The sequence below is a fragment of the Plectropomus leopardus genome, chromosome 16 (assembly GCF_008729295.1).
Source record: "Plectropomus leopardus isolate mb chromosome 16, YSFRI_Pleo_2.0, whole genome shotgun sequence".
Classification (NCBI taxonomy): Eukaryota; Metazoa; Chordata; class Actinopteri; order Perciformes; family Serranidae; genus Plectropomus; species Plectropomus leopardus.
In genome coordinates, this window is record NC_056478.1 from 18,777,306 (window position 1) to 18,795,378 (window position 18,073).

Genomic DNA, 18,073 nt, shown 5'->3' on the forward strand with positions numbered 1-18,073 from the left:
CCCCATGGACACAGTACACAACATAAATTAGGGCAATAAGTTTTACCTTAAATGACAGAATCCATCTTTGGGAAAAATTGATTTGGTGTGTGGGGTTTTTTTTTTGTTTGGCCCAGGTCCCATTAACTAACATGGAGGGAACAGGCTTTATGAGCTGTAATGCAGCCAGACACCAGGGGGCGATCAGCGTGTTTTGGCTTCACATTCGGGCAGCTGTCATGACGTCCATCTAGTATATACACAGTTGTGGACTTTCAAGATCTTAACCTTACATAACCTGACATTCTTCTTTGTTCTCTTCATAATTATTTCAGTCGTAAGAGGTCACTACCTAAGAATAAATGTAAACAGCCTTTTCTTGTCCTGGTAATTGCCTTCTGAACCTAGAAATAGGTGTAGCACACCCGCGTCCATGATGCTTATAGCCATTTATAACAATCATTTAATTGCAGAATAACAGACAAACCAGCTAGTATCCCTTTACACCAGGAATAAATTTGAAAGCCTCAAGGATATAGCACCCCTCTCACACTAACAGGCATAATGCAACAAAATTATTCTGCACAGAAGCTTTCCTTGAAGACATAAAACTAAACAAGGCAGTGTTCGGACATGCCCCAGTGCTAATAGCGAAGACTGGACTTTTGGTTTTGCTGCTTTTAGACAAGGACTTTCTCTGCTCTGCGCCAACATACACACACATACACACACACGCAGAAGGTCAGTTTGGTTTTATGTTGTTCAGCACACCACCATCTATTGGTCCATCTGGAGCCAATCTGACCCTACTGCTAGACACAACAACAGTGTGTCCGTGTGTGCATCTGTGTGTGTAACCGGTAGATAAACAGAGTGAAAAGTCCCGATTCCAATTGCATACAACCACAGGCATCAAAGAGGCGACCCAGGTTAGTTTCTGTGTGTTTATATTTCTAAGATTCTGTGTGTGTGTATGTCTTTGTTTCGCTGGGTATTTGTGTGTGTTCTTGTGTATGCCTGCATGTATGTTTGTGTGTGTCATTTTAAGGGAGTTTGTTTTCTGAAGCTTTTGTGACAATCTGGTTTTCATTTCCTGAAGGATGATTTCCTTTGTCCCCCCCTCTCTCTGCCCAATCTCCTGAAGAGAGCGTCGGTTGCTTTTGTACTCCCAAGAATTGACAGCAAACAGGCGTGCAAATGTAGATTGGCAAACTCATTTCTCTGAAGAAACTAGCATGTGGTCTGCACAAAAGAAGGTTGCATACTAATAGCTTTCGATTTAAGTGATGCCATTACTCCCTACAATTGGTAATGTGTTTCACTGTAGTTGCTGTACTTTTCTTATACAGTTTCAGCAGTGTATGAGATCAGGAAATTAATTATCAAGATGAAGAGGAAACATTCATACAGATAACTTATTTATCGTGAGAAGACAACTAATTATGAGGAAACCTGAGGGGATACTGTTGAGAGATTAACCGACAATTTTACGTGTAGATGTACAAATACATGAAATGAAGAGCTTCATTGTTCATTTTTGTCCATGGAAACAGCGTTACAGTCTCACCCCAAGGTCTGTTTTGTTGACTAAATCTTTCAATCATTACATGATCCTCCGTAGTAGATTGGACATTTTCTTTTTTTCTGCACAATTTAAGGAATTGTCTTTGATACTTTGTGTCAAAAGAACAACATTTGAGACTCAACTTTTAAGCTATGAGAAGGGATGGAAATTGAGAACCAGTTCCAGTTGACAATTGTCTTTTTATCTAAAAGTATCTATTTCCAAAAGTTATGTATCGCAAAACAGTGACGTCAAACTTTTGTGTCTACGCTGCTGGGAACTAGCTGTGGCTCCCTTTCTGAAGGAAAGATGACACCAAAGCTGCTTGTAATGTCTGTAAAATGACACTTTACACTATGAGTGGAAACACCAACAATATACTGAAACATCTTTTTCTATGCAATGTGGGCGTGAATTTCAGTAAAGCAATGTATTTGATGATCTAAGCTCTACTACTTCTGAAACCAAATATTAGTCCATTACCAAGAGTAAATACTCTGTTAGAATAACATTGGCACTTTACAAAAAGGCTCAGCAGATTTTTTCTTTTTCTGTCCTTATAGAAAACTTCAATAAAAACAAATTATGTGCAAATGTTCTTTTCATTTTAGATGATGATGGACAGGTTGTTGTTACAGCTAGATCTCAGCCCAGCGTGAATCACCAGTCAGCTTCCCCTTTCATGCTTTCTGCACAGGGAGGGAAAATGGCTGAAGAAAGGTTGAATGCAGCTTATGTAGGCCTGCAGGTTTTCCACAAATTGATCAGGAATCAGTAATGGAATCGATAATAAAAAATCACACCAATAAGAAAAATTGATAATTGCATTTTTATAAATAAAATCTTCCTCATTCCTAACCATAGAGAAGTCCTTAAAATACCAAAGAGTAAAATGGAGATTTGATCATCTCCAATGTCATGATAACTGGGCAGACTCAATGATCGGAAGCTCCAGGACAGCTACTAAATGGACCGTGAGGTGGGATGGTTCGGTCAGTTGTTTTAAATAGTTTTTTAATGATACTGGTAATATTCTTTTTCAGAGTTTCTGTTGTGTCATTGTGTGAACAGACGTTGGAGAGCTCAGGATAATCCCCTTTCCAATTGCAGAAAAACCTCGCTAAAACCCACTAACATCTGGCTTTTTAATGCAATTGTAAAGTTTATAATCGGCATTCACACCTGAGTCAAATGCAGAGCTGTGTACACAGCTCTGGTCTACTGATAATTTTTTAGCTGGTTTACCTGTGTTCAAACAGTCTAAGTAAACACGCTAATTTTGGTGAAAAAGGGGTATTACTGAGGTTTCCACGGTGTCAGTAAACATGTTGTTTAGAGGGAATACTGGACATGTAAGTCTTTTATTATCTTCACCAACGTCCTAACAGCTGTTTTGGCATATGCTATAAAAGTATATGTACCCAAAAAAATCAACCAATTCTCTTTGGATGTGAGGAAACGCTGTAGAAGTAAATAAAAAAAGTCTGTCTTTACAAGAACATGCCAGGATATATTTTCCAATTTGTTTCACACATTTTTTTCGATGAAATTATTTTCTATGCAGGAAGTCAAACCATAGCAGAAGTGTGACCTTTTTAGAATAACAACAGTATTAAAGTCAGGATGGACTAACACTTGTAGTTCATTAAAATGCTCTGACTTGGTTATTTAAAGTTTGGGAAAGTCATATTACATCAGGGCTCTGGTGGAAACCCTGGAGGAGGACCGAGGTCGACAGTGACTCATTTTCACACCTCTTCTCGCCAAACCCACTCCTTAGCATCGGCACCAAATTCAATCTCATAACTTTATCTCCCTCATTTCCTCTACTCGCTCCTTTCCTTCCCTCTTATTTTACCCTTATTTTGTGTGTTTCTTTTGCTCTTCTTTCCGTGTGTCCACTTTTTGTTCACTCTTACTTATTAATAATAGCAAAGAAGATTCTAACATGTATGATACTAAAATGTTTATCAGTATATTCATTTCTTTTCAGAGATATTTTAGGTCAATTTGAGGACATTTGGATTGCAGCACACACAAAAAACCCTCTAAATGCAGCAGAACCTGTGATGCACAAACTTTTGCACTGGAAAACAATTTGGTATTTTAAAACTGAGGAAATCAAAGGCAGTTTAAAGGAAATTAAGACTCAAGTAAAATCAGGAAAGGCTCTCGGATAAAAGCACGTTTTATGAAGGAGATCACTCACTCTGCTGACCTAATATCCTTGGACAGATTGTTCCAGAATCTCAAGGCCCTGACTGAAAACGCTCAGGCCCACTATAGTTTTCACCCAGGCCTCTGGAACAGACAAGAAGACCTCTGACCAAGCATCTCAAAGTATGTAAAGGAGTGTACGTTAGTAAGAGGAAGACAGGCCATTAAGAGTCCAATCAGTACAATCTTAAAATCTACTCAGCCAAGTAGCATCGAAACCTCTCCAGTCAGACGCTACCTGCATTTGATCCTTTTTGCGCTGGGATGTTATCCTGGACCGCTCTGACTCCTTGATGGATCAGCAAACTTTCTGTTGCTGCCGTACCTGGAGCCGCTCTACTCTCAGTGAAAAGTCACTTCAACCTCCGCCCAGTTAGCTTGAGCTTAGACTTAGACTCAGAAGACTTTAATGTCCCTAAAGGGGCCATTTTTGGTACAGGGCATAATCCAATAAAAATAATAAACAAGTAAACACAATCAAAACAGAGAACAAAAAGACAACAATGAAAATCCATGATCATGACCATGGACTCGGTTAATATCTGAGCTGTTAAACAGTCCAAAAGTGGCCAAAGTTGAGCAATAACATATGCGGATATGGCATGAAGTACGAGTGCTGCTGCATGCAAATGCGTTGGCAGTGCTTTAATTTAACATTTTTTCCACTACCCTTACCTACTAACATTAGAGTGTCTTACATTCCTGCTTATTGTTTAGTTTAAGACCGAATTGCACCTATACACAAACATTAATCTTACTTGTCAAACATTTAAAATTGACTGGGCAGATAGCCAATTATAATGGAGTGGCTCCTGCTTGTGCCACCCCAGGCCACTTCTTAGACACGCCTCTGCTCTCCTGCGTGTGCAGTAAAACTCTGCACGCCACAGACGAAAGTGAAACACAAGCTAGTCTTACACTGCGCAGAACAGTGCTCATAAATAACATAAATGAAGATTGCATTTTGCTGTCATTTATGGTGTGTAGTGTTTTGTGGAGGGCAGGTTGCGGAGTGGAGAAGAGATGGAGAGCTGTAGAGTTCTTGATGGCTGTACTTGTTGCAAAGCTGTGCATAAAATCCCTTGCAAGTAAAAACACCTGTGTTCACATAGCCAATCCTGATCAGTTAAAAAATGCCATAATTGGCCCTGATGCCAATCTTTGAGATAAGATCAGGACATCCTCATAAATGTTGGGTAATGCTAGATGTGTGATACTAACAGTTAGCCCTGTTATTGTTGGTGTGGGAGCTGGAGTGTGGTCGAGTGTGGCGTATTGACAGATTTGGCGGATCACCATATCGAGTTGCCAACAAAACATTCAAAACTATGGCTATACTACATGCCACCCAATTCACAAAAGGGTATCAAAAAAAATACTCTACTGGTAGTGGTATCACTTAAAGGGCACTGGCATTGGTGCTAGTATTAAAATGTTTTATATGATACACAGCTGTAATTGCGATATGGGATATTTTGATGCTTTATTTTTTCCCACATATTAAGCTGAATGACTTGTATGAAGTGATACACTCATGGCCATGACAAAATGTTCACTTTAATGAAGATTGTGTCGTGCTTGATTAGGGTTTAAACAGAGAGGATTATGTCCTGGTCTCCTCATTCTGGCCACTGATGGATTTAATAACAGGCTTAAGGAGCTCTCAGAGGGACCCGGCTGATGTCTATTGTAGTTGTGTGGCTGAGTGTTTATTGTTCCTTCATTTCTACTCCCCATAATTCCCCTCTTTTCTTCCACAATTTCCCCTCTCCTGCTGCGCTTTTCTGTCCGTTGTGTCTCTTCCCTGTGTTGTATTTCTTTTATATCCTATCCCCCAAGGTAGAGATGGGACATCAGGTTCCCATGACAAAAGCTTTGATTATTGTCTACGTTGAGTGGCTGGCGTCAGAGAAATGACTTTTCTGAGAAATGTCAATAATTTCAAAGGAAGTAAATTGCTAAACTCAGGTTTGACTGGTGGATAGAGATTCATCCACAAAGACGTACAAGTTCCATCATTGTAAAGTGTTCTTGAGAATACACAGGAGAAGCTTTTACTTCCTCTTCTTCATTCATATCCTGCCGAGTGGTGACTGAACACAACAGTTAGAAATACAAACAAGGATAAAACATGCAAATCAGGTTTTTAAGCAGGATCTCTTAAGCACTTACAGATGTCAACCACAGCTTCTCAACTCAGGGGCCAGGAACCCCTTGAGGTGTTACTGGACAAACCATCATGAAATGTTTATATTTACATATAGGAAAGAAGAACAAAACCCTATTTCTGCTTCATAAATTTTGTCTTGCCTTTTTTTTCTTGTGAAATCCAGGGTAGATTAACCTCTAAAACTGTTCAAAAGATTTAAACTGTAAAGGGAAATCTCTCTCTGGTAAACTGCTCAAAACTTAAACATAAGAACAAAAAAATGATGAATTTCTGCACAAACCGTCAGAAACTATCTCAGTGAAGCTTGTCTACATGCTCATCATCCTCACCAGGAATTTGATCTGACAGCAGTTTGTCAACATAACCGATTTGTGCGGTTGTGAGGCAGATTGGGTGTACTGCCAAATTAACGAAAACAACATCGGAGATGTCTTTTGCTCTTGAAATAAGCATTCAGTTCAGGGGCAACAGCTCTGGTAGACATTCCTGCAATGACACACATTTTGCCACAAACTTGTGACATCTGTGGCATTGTGTTATGTGATCAAATTGCACATTTCAGAGTGACCTTTCATCGTGACCATCACAAGGCACACCTGTATAGTAATGGTGCTGTTTAATCAGCATCTTGATTTGCCACACCTGCCAGTTAAATTGATTATCTTGGAAGAGGAGAAGTGCTCACTTACATGGATTTTAACAAATTTGTGACCAAAATTTAAGGGAAATATTTCTATTGAGTACAAAATGTCTTAGATCTTTAACTTAAACCTGTGAAAGTTAGGAGCAAAAGTGTTGGGTTAAAAAAGTGGCTGCTAAACTAGCGCATGAACCGAACCATGACTTTTGTGTGCTGTTACACTGCTAGTTGAGAGGCTAAAGTGTGAATGCAGAGTCCATGCTGGAGTGTGGATGAGCTAATGGCGCAGGAGGTCGAGCAGCACAAGTGTCTGATGTGTGTAGGCAGCGTGTGGGTTTAAACTATGATTTTACTGTCTTCTGAAGTCCAAATCAGCAAATGGGGTTAGATGGAGAATAAGTGTTAGTCAATAAAATGTCCACCCAAGTACACCTCCATGCCCACTAGTGTGTATGTGTGTGTGCATTTTCAGTCAGCTGTGAAATGGGTGATTCCTCCTCCCGGTTTAAGAACTGAGAGTAATGATGTAGAATGGAAGAGGTTTATAGAGGCATTAAGCCCACCTCTTATTCCCTCTCTCTCTCTCTCTCTCTCTCTCTCTCTCTCTCTCTTTCTCTCTGTCTCAGGCTCTATTTCTCTGTCCCTCTCCCCCTCTTCCTCAGTGTCCCCCTCTCTCTGTTTTTATGGTGGCATTATTATCTCGCTCTCCCACCCATTACTGTTCAGGTTGGAGCAGAATAATAAATTTTAGGATCATGCCGACGCAGCGTTTCTCCAGCTAAAGCTCATCCCATGGACTCGACAGAAAAGCTGCACCGAAACACACAAGACAACAAAGATTGTAGCATATTTTTGTTCTGCCTACTTTTAAATTATTTAAGAAAAATGTCATTAGTAGAAGCAGTAGTTGTTGCTGTTGGTACAGTAGTGCTGCTCCTGTCATAAAAGAGTAACATATAACTTAAATAAACAGCGCACACCTGAGAATAATGTTATTGTCAAAGTCATATCTACATAATAAATATGTAGTTCATTTCATATAATTTACAATTCAAGCTTGAAACAAACATTTACCCTCCAAAGATTGGTGTCACATTTTTTGTAACAAAATATTGTAAATGAAAAGATGTTAATGCTATGGTGGGATTTGGGGGACTTTTTTAGACTTTATAATATCAGGTTTCTATGGGAGCCTTGAGAGGCAAATGAGGAAACAAATTCCAGTGATCTATTTTCTGAGTCTGTTCTAGACTATTTTCTCTCCTGTTTGTGACTTAAAAATATCATGCCAAGATAATCATTTTTTTTTCATCGGTGAAACAGGTGGGGGAAAAAAATTACCGGGATCATTTTTCTAAGTTACTTTTTTTATTTTGTCAGCTGAAGGAGGCTGAAGTACATACATTTCCAACCAAAAGAAAGACATGAAAGTAATGTTACAAAACTTGATGAAAGGACTGCATGGAGAAATTTAGATTCACCTAATAGAAAACATGAACACTTTTAGCCCTATTTAGAGTACAGGGTAGTGGTGCACTTGGGCCTCTTGTGGCTGAAATGTGTATTAAACACAGAAAAAAAGTTTTTCTTATTTTGCACCTATTTTAAGCAAACACTGTATGAGCTGAGGCCTTTAGATCATGCATAGGTCAGTCGACTTTGTTGCAAATTACTTCCAATTGTGTGACTGTCTGACTTGCGTGACTAAGTCGATCTTTTATTTTTGTACAAATTAATGATGCAATGTGGAGTTGTCTTAAAAACAAACACTAGCAAAGTCAATTTTTCTTAAGAATTTGAAAAGCTGCTTTTTTACATTCATGTTTTATAGCAATCAGCATTCTTCTATTCTGCATTTGTTGGTTCATAGCTGCATATCTCAGTGCTTTACCAGCACCTGTAGAGCAATGGAAGAGCGTTATCCATGTGTGCACATGTCCTCAATAACCTGTCTCTGTCTCTCTTCAGCTCTCAGCTTATGGAGGAGATGTGTCCTACACGGTGTCTTATACTACAGACCAACAAGAACAAACCACCATCAGAGTCACCTCACAGCCTGACCTAATCATAGAGGTAAGTTTTCAAACACACGCAAAGATAAAGACCTGTAAGGCATGCTTACATATGCAACTGGTACATATGGGTTTTTATTTTTAAATGTATGCTTTCATAAACACTGTTGGTGAATTTAGTAGATTCTTTTGTAACAGTGAAATAAGCTCCGGGACCCTGGGCAGCTCCTTGGTCAAGGGCAATGACCAGGAGCTTTCCTAACACTTAACACGTTGTTGTTATTTTGGGAGCAAATGGTCATGAACAGGAATTTGAATCTGTGTGTGTGTTTATGTGTTTGTGTCTACAGCATTATTTATTTTTTCCCACAAGTCACTGACTTCTGCATCAGTAAGACCACTAAATTGAGTAGCAAATAAAGGCCGTTAAAAGCATACACACCCTCACACACAGACACACATACAAGCAGCTACAGCTGGTGGAGAAATGCTGAACCTAGCAATAAAAAATGCAGATAGAGAGTCTCTCCCTCCCCTCTCTGTATGTCTTTATAATGAGCAGGTTGTGATATGATGTATGGCAGCAATAAGCAAAGCAGCAGCACTATTAGTTAACTGTTTATATCTCCTACATCCATAAACAACATTTTGTGTTTGTGTGTGTGCGTGTGTGTGTGTGCGCGTGCGTGCGTGTGCGCACACACAGTACACAAGTAATACAGACAGGTGTGTGTGTGTGTGTGTGTGTGTGTGTGTGTGTGTGTGTGTGTGTTAGATCTGCAGAAACGATCCCGTTAATTCACACACAACTTTCTATCAATGTCGTGTTAAAGAAAAGTATGTTTTAATTTTAAAATTTAAAACATTAAAAGAAATAAACAGAATGAAATGAAACAGGGTAAGGAAAAAAGAAAGAAAAAGGAATACAGAAAGGAAAGAGGGAAGTAAGGAGGAAGAAAAAAGATGTGGCAGAATGAAACAAAGGAAGTACAGGAGGAAATGAGAGAGAGAAAGAAAGGAAAAAATGAAGGAGGAAGAAAGAAAAGAAAGAAGGCAAGGAAGAAAGGGCATTAGTGAACAATGTGATAGACTGAAACAAGGAAAGGAAAGAAGGAAGGAAGGAAGGAAGGAAGAGGCAGGAAAGAAGAGAAAACAGCGAATGAATAGAAAGAAGGCAAGGAAGAAATAACTGGCAGAATGAAACAAAAGAAGGACAAATGGAAAAGAAAGAAAAGAAAAAAGAGTGGATAGAGAGATGGCAAGTAAGAAAGGACAGTAGGAAACAAGGAAAGACTAATGGAAAGAAACAGAGAGGAAAGAAAAAAGGAAAAAGAAATGGAAAAAATAGAGTAGAGGGAAACAGAAGTCAACAAAAAAAAGTGAAAAAGTGAAGGAAAGAAAGAAAGCTGGGGGAGGGAAAGTCACAGTCCAACGATCTTGTGTTATTTAAAGACGTGTCAGTCCGATGGACAGACGGGGAGGAGAGGAGGACAAGTGTCGGTCTTGTTGTCAACAAAAAGCCTCTCCAAATGATGACGATAATGAACCACCTACACACTGTCAACCGGCTCTCTCCCTCTTCACTGTCTCTCTTTAAGCCTTTGTCTCGTTTAGTTTCTTTCTCTTCCCCGCACTGTTTACTCTGCAGATCTGCATCAAGTTGTGATATTGTTTGTTGCATGGTTTTGTGAAGCGCAGAAAGACGCTCGTGCCGCGATTGTGAGTATGTGGGATCTGAATAGACAATAATCTCTCTGTCTTTGTTTGTCTGTATGGCTTTGTTGACTTCCATGTCTTTCTCCCGATTCCAGCCCACTTTATCAGCCCTCCACTGGCAGTTAAAAAAAAGCATGTAAATACCAAGCTGTTCACGACAGAAATAACAATAACCAGTGAACTGCATCTGAAGCTTTTTTGTTTCACTTAAGACAATAGATTTTGATTTGTTTTCAAATTCACTTTTAATGTTCCCTAAAGTAACACAGAATGTCTTTTAAAAGTCTTAAGTTTCATATATATTAGGCCTTAAAAGTTATAAAATTGTCTTTAATTTGACTTTGTAAGGTCTTTAGTATAGATTATGAATATTTTATGTTTCATAATTTATACATTATTCAATTAATTTTTGTAATTGAGATCAGCCTTTCTATGTGAAAGTCCACATCTCTCATGTTACAAGTCTTTAATCGAGTGATTGTGAAATTCTCGGCCGATACCGATGTTGAAAATAATTTGGCCAACAGCCAATACCATTGTTTTCAGTGTTGTTTTGTTGGTATTTATTACCCTTTTGTGTCGGGGAAACAAAGAAATCCACATAATAAATAAAATAATTGAACTGTAATTAAGCCCTTCATTGCAGTATCTTTAAATAAGCACAAATTCAATTATACATATTTAAAGGACAACCTTTAAAATAACCTCCTTTCACATGTGAATCATCTTAAAAAATACAAAATAATTACATCAGAAGTCTTTTTAGTATGCGTATCATAAAAAGTGTATCATAAAAGCTAAGTTTGACAAAATTACATTGAACACATTACGAGACCATTATAATTTATTTTCTCACAATACTCATTTTTACTGAAGAGAACTTTGATGCATCATTATTTAACTCAGTTTAACTTCATTAACTAGCTGTTAGTTCTGGCCACCAGCTGCTCTCTTCCTGCTTATTTCACCAAAGATTTGCTGTTTACAATGAAGCATTATCAATTCCTCTGATGCAACGATAGTGAGTTCTCTGTTGTCCCGAGGATTACGGGATGCTTTTAGTCTCCAACCTTGCCTTTTAGTCTGTGCAAAATTGATGTGACACACACGCACACACAAAAAAGGACTAACATTAGCCACTGCCATCGGTGAATGTTACTTTATTTGCATTGTATTTACTGACAGGCAGTCAACAAGGTGCATATCAGCCAAACACTGGTATTGACAGATAAATCAGTGCATCTGTACTTAACTTACTTTACTTGCACTTACCTGTTGGCAGGATGCACTTTATACTCTCCTGCATTGCTTGAATAAAAAAAAAAACAGATTTATTAAAAAAATGTTAATTAATCAAAATTTATATTTGGTTAAAGATAATCTTAAAAAGTTCTTAAAAACACTAATGTAGTTGTCTGATGCCTGTAAACACCCTGTGTAAACTTATATATTTCGTGTACTCTGCCAGTAGGACAAAATGCTTTTTGCCAGAACCATCTAGAAACAGGTTTAAAAAAAGGAAACAAATTAAATGATCCGTCAGGTTTTTGTCAATGTTTCTTGTGTAAATCAGTTTTTTACCCCAACAAATTTCGTCTGTGTTGTCAAAGCCTGACATACAGTAGCAGAGTGATTTTCAACAAAAGTGTATTGATTCACAGCTGAAATAGTCCCCAACAACTGCAATTTCTACTCCTGTTAGCAGTGTTTGCTAAAAAGCACAGTGCCCAGCTGTTGTAGTTTCCTTTAAAAAATAAAACCAAATATGTGTGAAAAACATTTGAGGGAACGATTGTGTCCAAAGCTGAGAGCCACACAGGAACACGGACGCACTGTTGTTTTTTATTCATGGGATTTCTGCCCAATAAGAAAAACTTGGGAAAGCGCAGACATTATCCTTTAATTGATTTTTTAAAGGTGTGATAAATTAGAGTGAGAGAAAATGAAAAACACTAAAAGTGTTTTTTTCAGAGACTTAATGAAAACAATTTCCCCTGAGGTGACTTTGTCTTTTTCTTGTCAGTCTGCCTCTTTTCTTTGTCTATGTCTTTCTTTCTGTCTTTATCTCTGCATCTCTCAGCCCTGCTGTCTTTTTATCCCTCCCTCCATCTCCTCTCTTTCAATTAGTTTTTATTTAATGGTTTATTGGCATGGTAAGCTCTCTCTCTCTCTCTCTCCCTCCCTCCCTTCATCAGTAGTTGTCACTCTGTGTTAGCCGCTACATGCCATTGATCTGTTCTCAACAAGAGATAGTCAGATACCAGGCCCGGGCTCAATTCACTTTGCATTCAGTCCATTCAAAATGTCGATAGAAACTGCAGCTCATTAACTAATGACACATCATTCACTCTTACTCTCTCTCCCTCTTTTTTTTTTCTTTTGGATCAGTCGAATATCAGAGTCCTTTCTGAAAGAGGTGTCACATTGTATTTATGTTTTTGAAAATATCAGCTGTCTAAATTTATGGAATTAAAAGTGAACTGCAAAAAAGAAGAAAAGAAAACACAAACTAAAAATGTTTCTTCTCCTTTCTCTGCCAGGGAGGTGGAATCAAGATTATTGACAGACGGTTTGGCCAGCCGGTGTACCCGTCCTCGCCGAGCACCAATCATGTTGCTCTCCTTCCAGAGCACTTCCTGGTTTCAGGGAGTGCGCAGCCGATCAGTCGGAGGGATTTCTTGTCTGTTTTGGCCAATGTGACCAGAGTGATGGTGCGGGCCTCTTACAGCACAGAGCCCAGTGCTGTGTACAGGTACAAACACACACTCATTACATGCATTTCTAGAGCTCCAGTGATTAATTGTTTAGTGGTCATGTACTAAATTAACTGCCAACGAATTTGATAAGTGATTAGTCAGTTCGAGTAATTATTTCAGGGAAAAAAGGCAAAATTCACATTCCAACTCCTTAAATTTGAATATTATCTGGGTGTTTTTCTCCTCTACATCAGTAAAATTAATATCTTTGGGTTGTGGACAAAAGCAAGAAATTTGAGGACGTCATATTGGACCTTGGGAAACACCATTTTTTTCACCATTTTCTGACATTTTATGAAGCACACGACTGATCAATTAATTTAAAGCATAATCGACAGAATAATCAACAATGAAAATAGTTGCAGCCCTACACATGTCAATGTACTATTCCATTTTTTACTGTTGGACAATAAGGAATGATGTCATACATTAGGTAAAGTGTTCAAGATAGTCATTATTAGAATATTTTATCCTGCTGTTTTTTTTTCTCTAAAATTACAACTAATCATCCACTGAATGTGATATGATGTGTGGATATGTGGTTTGTTTGAGTGCCCTTTAATTGATCAGTTGTGGAAACCTGAACTGATTTTACTGTTTTTAATGTGATTACATGCAAGTGTAGATATTGTCCCATGACAAGTGTGTACTTTTATGGAAAACACTTGATAATAGCGCTTTGTGAACTTTTGTGAATGAAAATCTTAGTTAAAACGTATACTAGACATAACATCACAGGTGGGCAATCTTTAGTATCAAAAGAGCCATTTTTGGCGGAAAAAAAAACCCAAAAGATACCAAAAAAATCAAAAAAAATCTGTTTGGAGCTACAAAAAATATCTGAGTCTTATAATGAAAGCTTCTTAAGTTAAGATTAGCCGCTGATAGTTTTAAATGAGCATTCATTAATATGTTTTATCACAAGATGGCTACTCTGTAGTGGGCTGTTTTTGATTTAATGGTACTTAAACTTTGCAGATTTGGCAGTAAAAGTAAAGCTCTGTCAAGTCACTATTAAATTCTCTATTTTCCTCTGAGTCTTTCGGTTTTTATGGAGTTGGAAACCATAACAAGCCCCACAAGACAGACTTCTGACTAGCCAGCACTATTCAGGTTTGGCAAAATTTAGAGATAAAGGTGATCGGCCGATTACATATGACACACATTTTAGTTGACAAAATGTTGAAACTTTTTTTTTTTTTTTTTTTTTTTGGTATAGGCTTTACATTTTTACCACTGGGGCATGTAAGAATTACTTTGGGCCTTCAGCAATGATAAATGGAAATCAAATTGTTAAAATAAAGTTTGTCAAGGCCACAGGGAGCCTCTTGAGTGGGGCTTAAGGACCACATGCTAACCCTAACACTACAGCTGTGGGTGGCCGACGCCTACACTAGACTTAGCAAATGTTCTTAGTCGTAGTGTCATTTCATACATTACAATACATGACACTACACTCCAAAACTTAAAATATAAAAAAGCAACACATGTAAACTCCTAGCAGAAATATCAGAATTGAGTCTCTCAGACAGCTCTTTTTTTCATAGCCTGTTTGTAAATAACCATACTGTAACCTTCTATAACATAAAGGTAGCAGTTTAATTGATGAAAAGTATTTCTGTCTGAGAGTAAATTCTGCCTCAGAGAAAGAAATCAGGTCGTTAAAGTTCTGAAAGTCTAATCAGCCAAATAGCTCCGTTAATGTAAGTGCAGACGATGTTAAACTGTAAAAATAGACAGACAACCAATGTACCATATGTTTATGCTTGATGTGTGTGTGTGTGTGTGTGTGTTTGTGTGTGTGTGTGTGTGTGTGTGTGTGTGTGTGTGCGTGCGTGCATGTGTGCATGTAGACTTCACTCATTCTCAATGCAGGTAGCTAATCCCTCCACCAGAGGAGAGAGGAGAGCATTAGCTGTAGAAAACTGCTCTTGTCCTCCTGGATATGCAGGCACTTCCTGTGAGGTAAATGCACGCACGCACACACACACACACACACACACACCAAACACAACCCTGCAATTTAAAACTTTAACTGAAATAATCAATAAAAAAGCAGTCTCTGAGAAGAGCAGACAGGTAAAGTGCTGTAATGTCAGATAAAATATAACCAAAATATTTTAATTGTGAAATATCATTATATAAAGTTAGCATCTGGGTAATTTCTTTTGTAGATTAGATAAATAGATTTCATCACAGTGTGTGCAATTGCTGAAAATGTATTTTTTCAGTCATTGTTGCAAAACATTATTAAAGTGGACTCTCACAGTGATCATTCTGTCCGGGTCAAATTGATCAATAGAAGCGGATGATTATCAAAACAGATTTTGTTTTGCCAAAAATTCTCATGCAGATTACCATCTACTTGACATGTGTAATTAATTACATTAATGTTAAGTATAGTGGGGCATCACATGGGGACATTACGTGACCATGCTTTATCAGTCCACTTGACGAGGGCAACTTAAAACACAGGTGCTTTCCCCTCGCGCATTAGTTTTCTGTCTTCATCACTAGCAGTCATGACTGTTTCTCGTTGTCTCAGTAGACTACACAAAGTAGCCTGAGGATTGTCAAGTGCCACTGCTGAATTTCATCTGCTTTTTCTGGGAGTCCTAAGCGTCAAGGAGACCACATTTCTCATTGAGGATTTTTCTTTGTTTTTCCTGTCATGATTTCCATGTGCACGCAGTACATGTGTTGTAGTATGGCGTGATTGAATAAAGAATCATATCTGTTTTTGCATTTCAAGCCTCCTAAGCAAATATGAACGTCCAGTTAGTGTTTAATTTCAGAATGCAGCTGATTTACTGTTACTCCAGTCTTGACTGATGCACAAACAAACATTAAGCTTTTATTACTCAAGCCTACAAATAATTGAACACACATAAAAACACTCTAGAGGTGCTAATTAGAGGATTGCACAGTAAATACTCCACACACAACAGACAACTTTGTCTTCCTGTCTTTCTAACTGTGTGTGTCTGTGTGTGTGTGTGTGTGTGTGTGTGTGTATGTGTTTGTGTGTGTTTGTGTGTATGTTTCAGGCATGTATTCCAGGTTTTCGTAGGGTCAACGGGAATCTGTATAATGGTGTGTGTGAAGCTTGTCATTGTCACAGACACGCTACACAATGCCATGATGTCACAGGACACTGCCTGGTAAGTCGATCAATACGTTGATGAAGACACTGTCACACTGTCTGTCTGATTATTTGGTTTGACACTTTGATCAAAAAGTGTCTTTTCCAGGGAAAGAGATACCAGACATCAAATGTTGTTAGTAGCAAATGTCAGAGCTTTCTCGGAAAAAAATAAAAATTATGTATGTGTGTGTGTATATATATATATATATATATATATATATATATATATATTGGGGATGCAAAATTGGATTTTTTGCAGGTATCCCATATGCAGATGCACATCAGCAGAAATCTGCATCTTGGCCGATTCCGATATTACATTTTAAAGGCAATATTTGCCTATGCTGATGACGTGCCGATATTAACGTGTATCCCTAATACATTTACATATTTTTAAAAATTCCAGGAAATTTATAAGTTACAGCAATATAATTTTAGGCAGAAGATTCATATTATTGTAAATGTACTCAACAAATTAATCAATGTAATTTCTTTTAACTCATACAGCTGTCACCCCACTTATCATCATTAAGGTTTAATAGTAAGTAACTTGTCTGTCATGAGTAAATGAGTTTTATTTATGCTTTAAACAGTCAACTCACCAATGTTCACAGCATTGATTTTTTTCTTTGAATGAATAACTGTGAGAGGTTAAATCAATTGGTGGGGAGCCCTGGATTGTTCGCATGAATCAATCAATTTATAGCTGAGAGTTCACCTTATAACAAATGAGAAAGTCTGCAAAGTCACGGAAGGGGAGATGGAGGGGTAAAAAAAAACTCACCTGTCACGCACTGGTAACTTTTAAATTAGTTAACTTTTAAATAAAAAATGAATTGTTATTTTTATAACAACATACCATGCTAGTTTGTTAAATATGCTATGTCATGTGAAGTATGTAACATGTGTCACATGATATAACATTACCTTGGTAACAAAGGTACTTATTTTAAGCCAAACCATGATTTTTCAAAACCTTACCATGTGCTTTTATTGCTTAAACCTAAGGAAGTAAACCATAAAAGATGTTTTTTTATGTTATGTTCTAATTTCATTTTTGAAAAGAGACTGGGGGCGGGATCATAAATAGATAGAATAGTACAATAATAATCATAATAAATATAGTTTCCTGGATTTTTTTTCACTATTTTTATCTATATCTTCTAAATAATTTCTGCCCCCCCCACACACAATTTACAGGTCATTTTCTTTTCCTTATTTCTCGCAATTTGTGTGACATCTCTTGCCAAGTTGCTCATTGTCTTTTTAGTCATGTTTTTAAAGGGAATCAAACCAATTTGCTTCAAGGTTTCAAAGGGTGAAATAGCTTGTTAATAAACGCAGCACAACAAAACTGATGTCAATCCAGGTTTCAAAGGGTTAATAAATTACTGAAACTATGACCTCATGTGGGAAAAATACGTGCTGATGTTGTTTTCAGTTAGATGTTATTTCTTCAATATTTTGTTCTTTGAATGATCATGAAGTGGCCATTAGAGGAACTGCAGGTTAAAATATTTGAGCTCTAATCTCTCTCCCAAACACAAAAAAAACTCATACACACAAATACACATTTACTGAGACAGACACATACACACACAAACACACACATACAAACACAAACATACATGCCAAACTGCTCATGTGCATCTGCACACACACACCATCACTCCTCAGTCTATACATTGCCTCAGGCTTAAGCTGTCAGTTAGCATCAAGCTACACACACACACACACACACGCACACACACAGGGTTTTGTGTTATCATGTTATGTTTCATTATAGATGCTGGAGGATGCTGGGATATGTCCGAAGAACACACATACACACACGCACACTCAAGACAAAGATGGACAGACAAGCTTGCTCAATC

General features: G+C 37.8%; 1 protein-coding gene across 1 annotated transcript in view; it reads left to right on the plus strand.

Annotated features, from left to right (window-relative positions):
* Positions 1-18,073, plus strand: part of lama2 (laminin, alpha 2) — a 198,697-nt gene that overhangs the window by 48,501 nt on the left and 132,123 nt on the right. The window contains exons 15-18 of the mRNA XM_042503943.1: positions 8,539-8,643; positions 12,839-13,050; positions 14,908-15,019; positions 16,102-16,215. Of these exons, the coding sequence (XP_042359877.1) occupies positions 8,539-8,643; positions 12,839-13,050; positions 14,908-15,019; positions 16,102-16,215 (543 nt within the window). The remainder of the gene's footprint in view (positions 1-8,538; positions 8,644-12,838; positions 13,051-14,907; positions 15,020-16,101; positions 16,216-18,073) is intronic.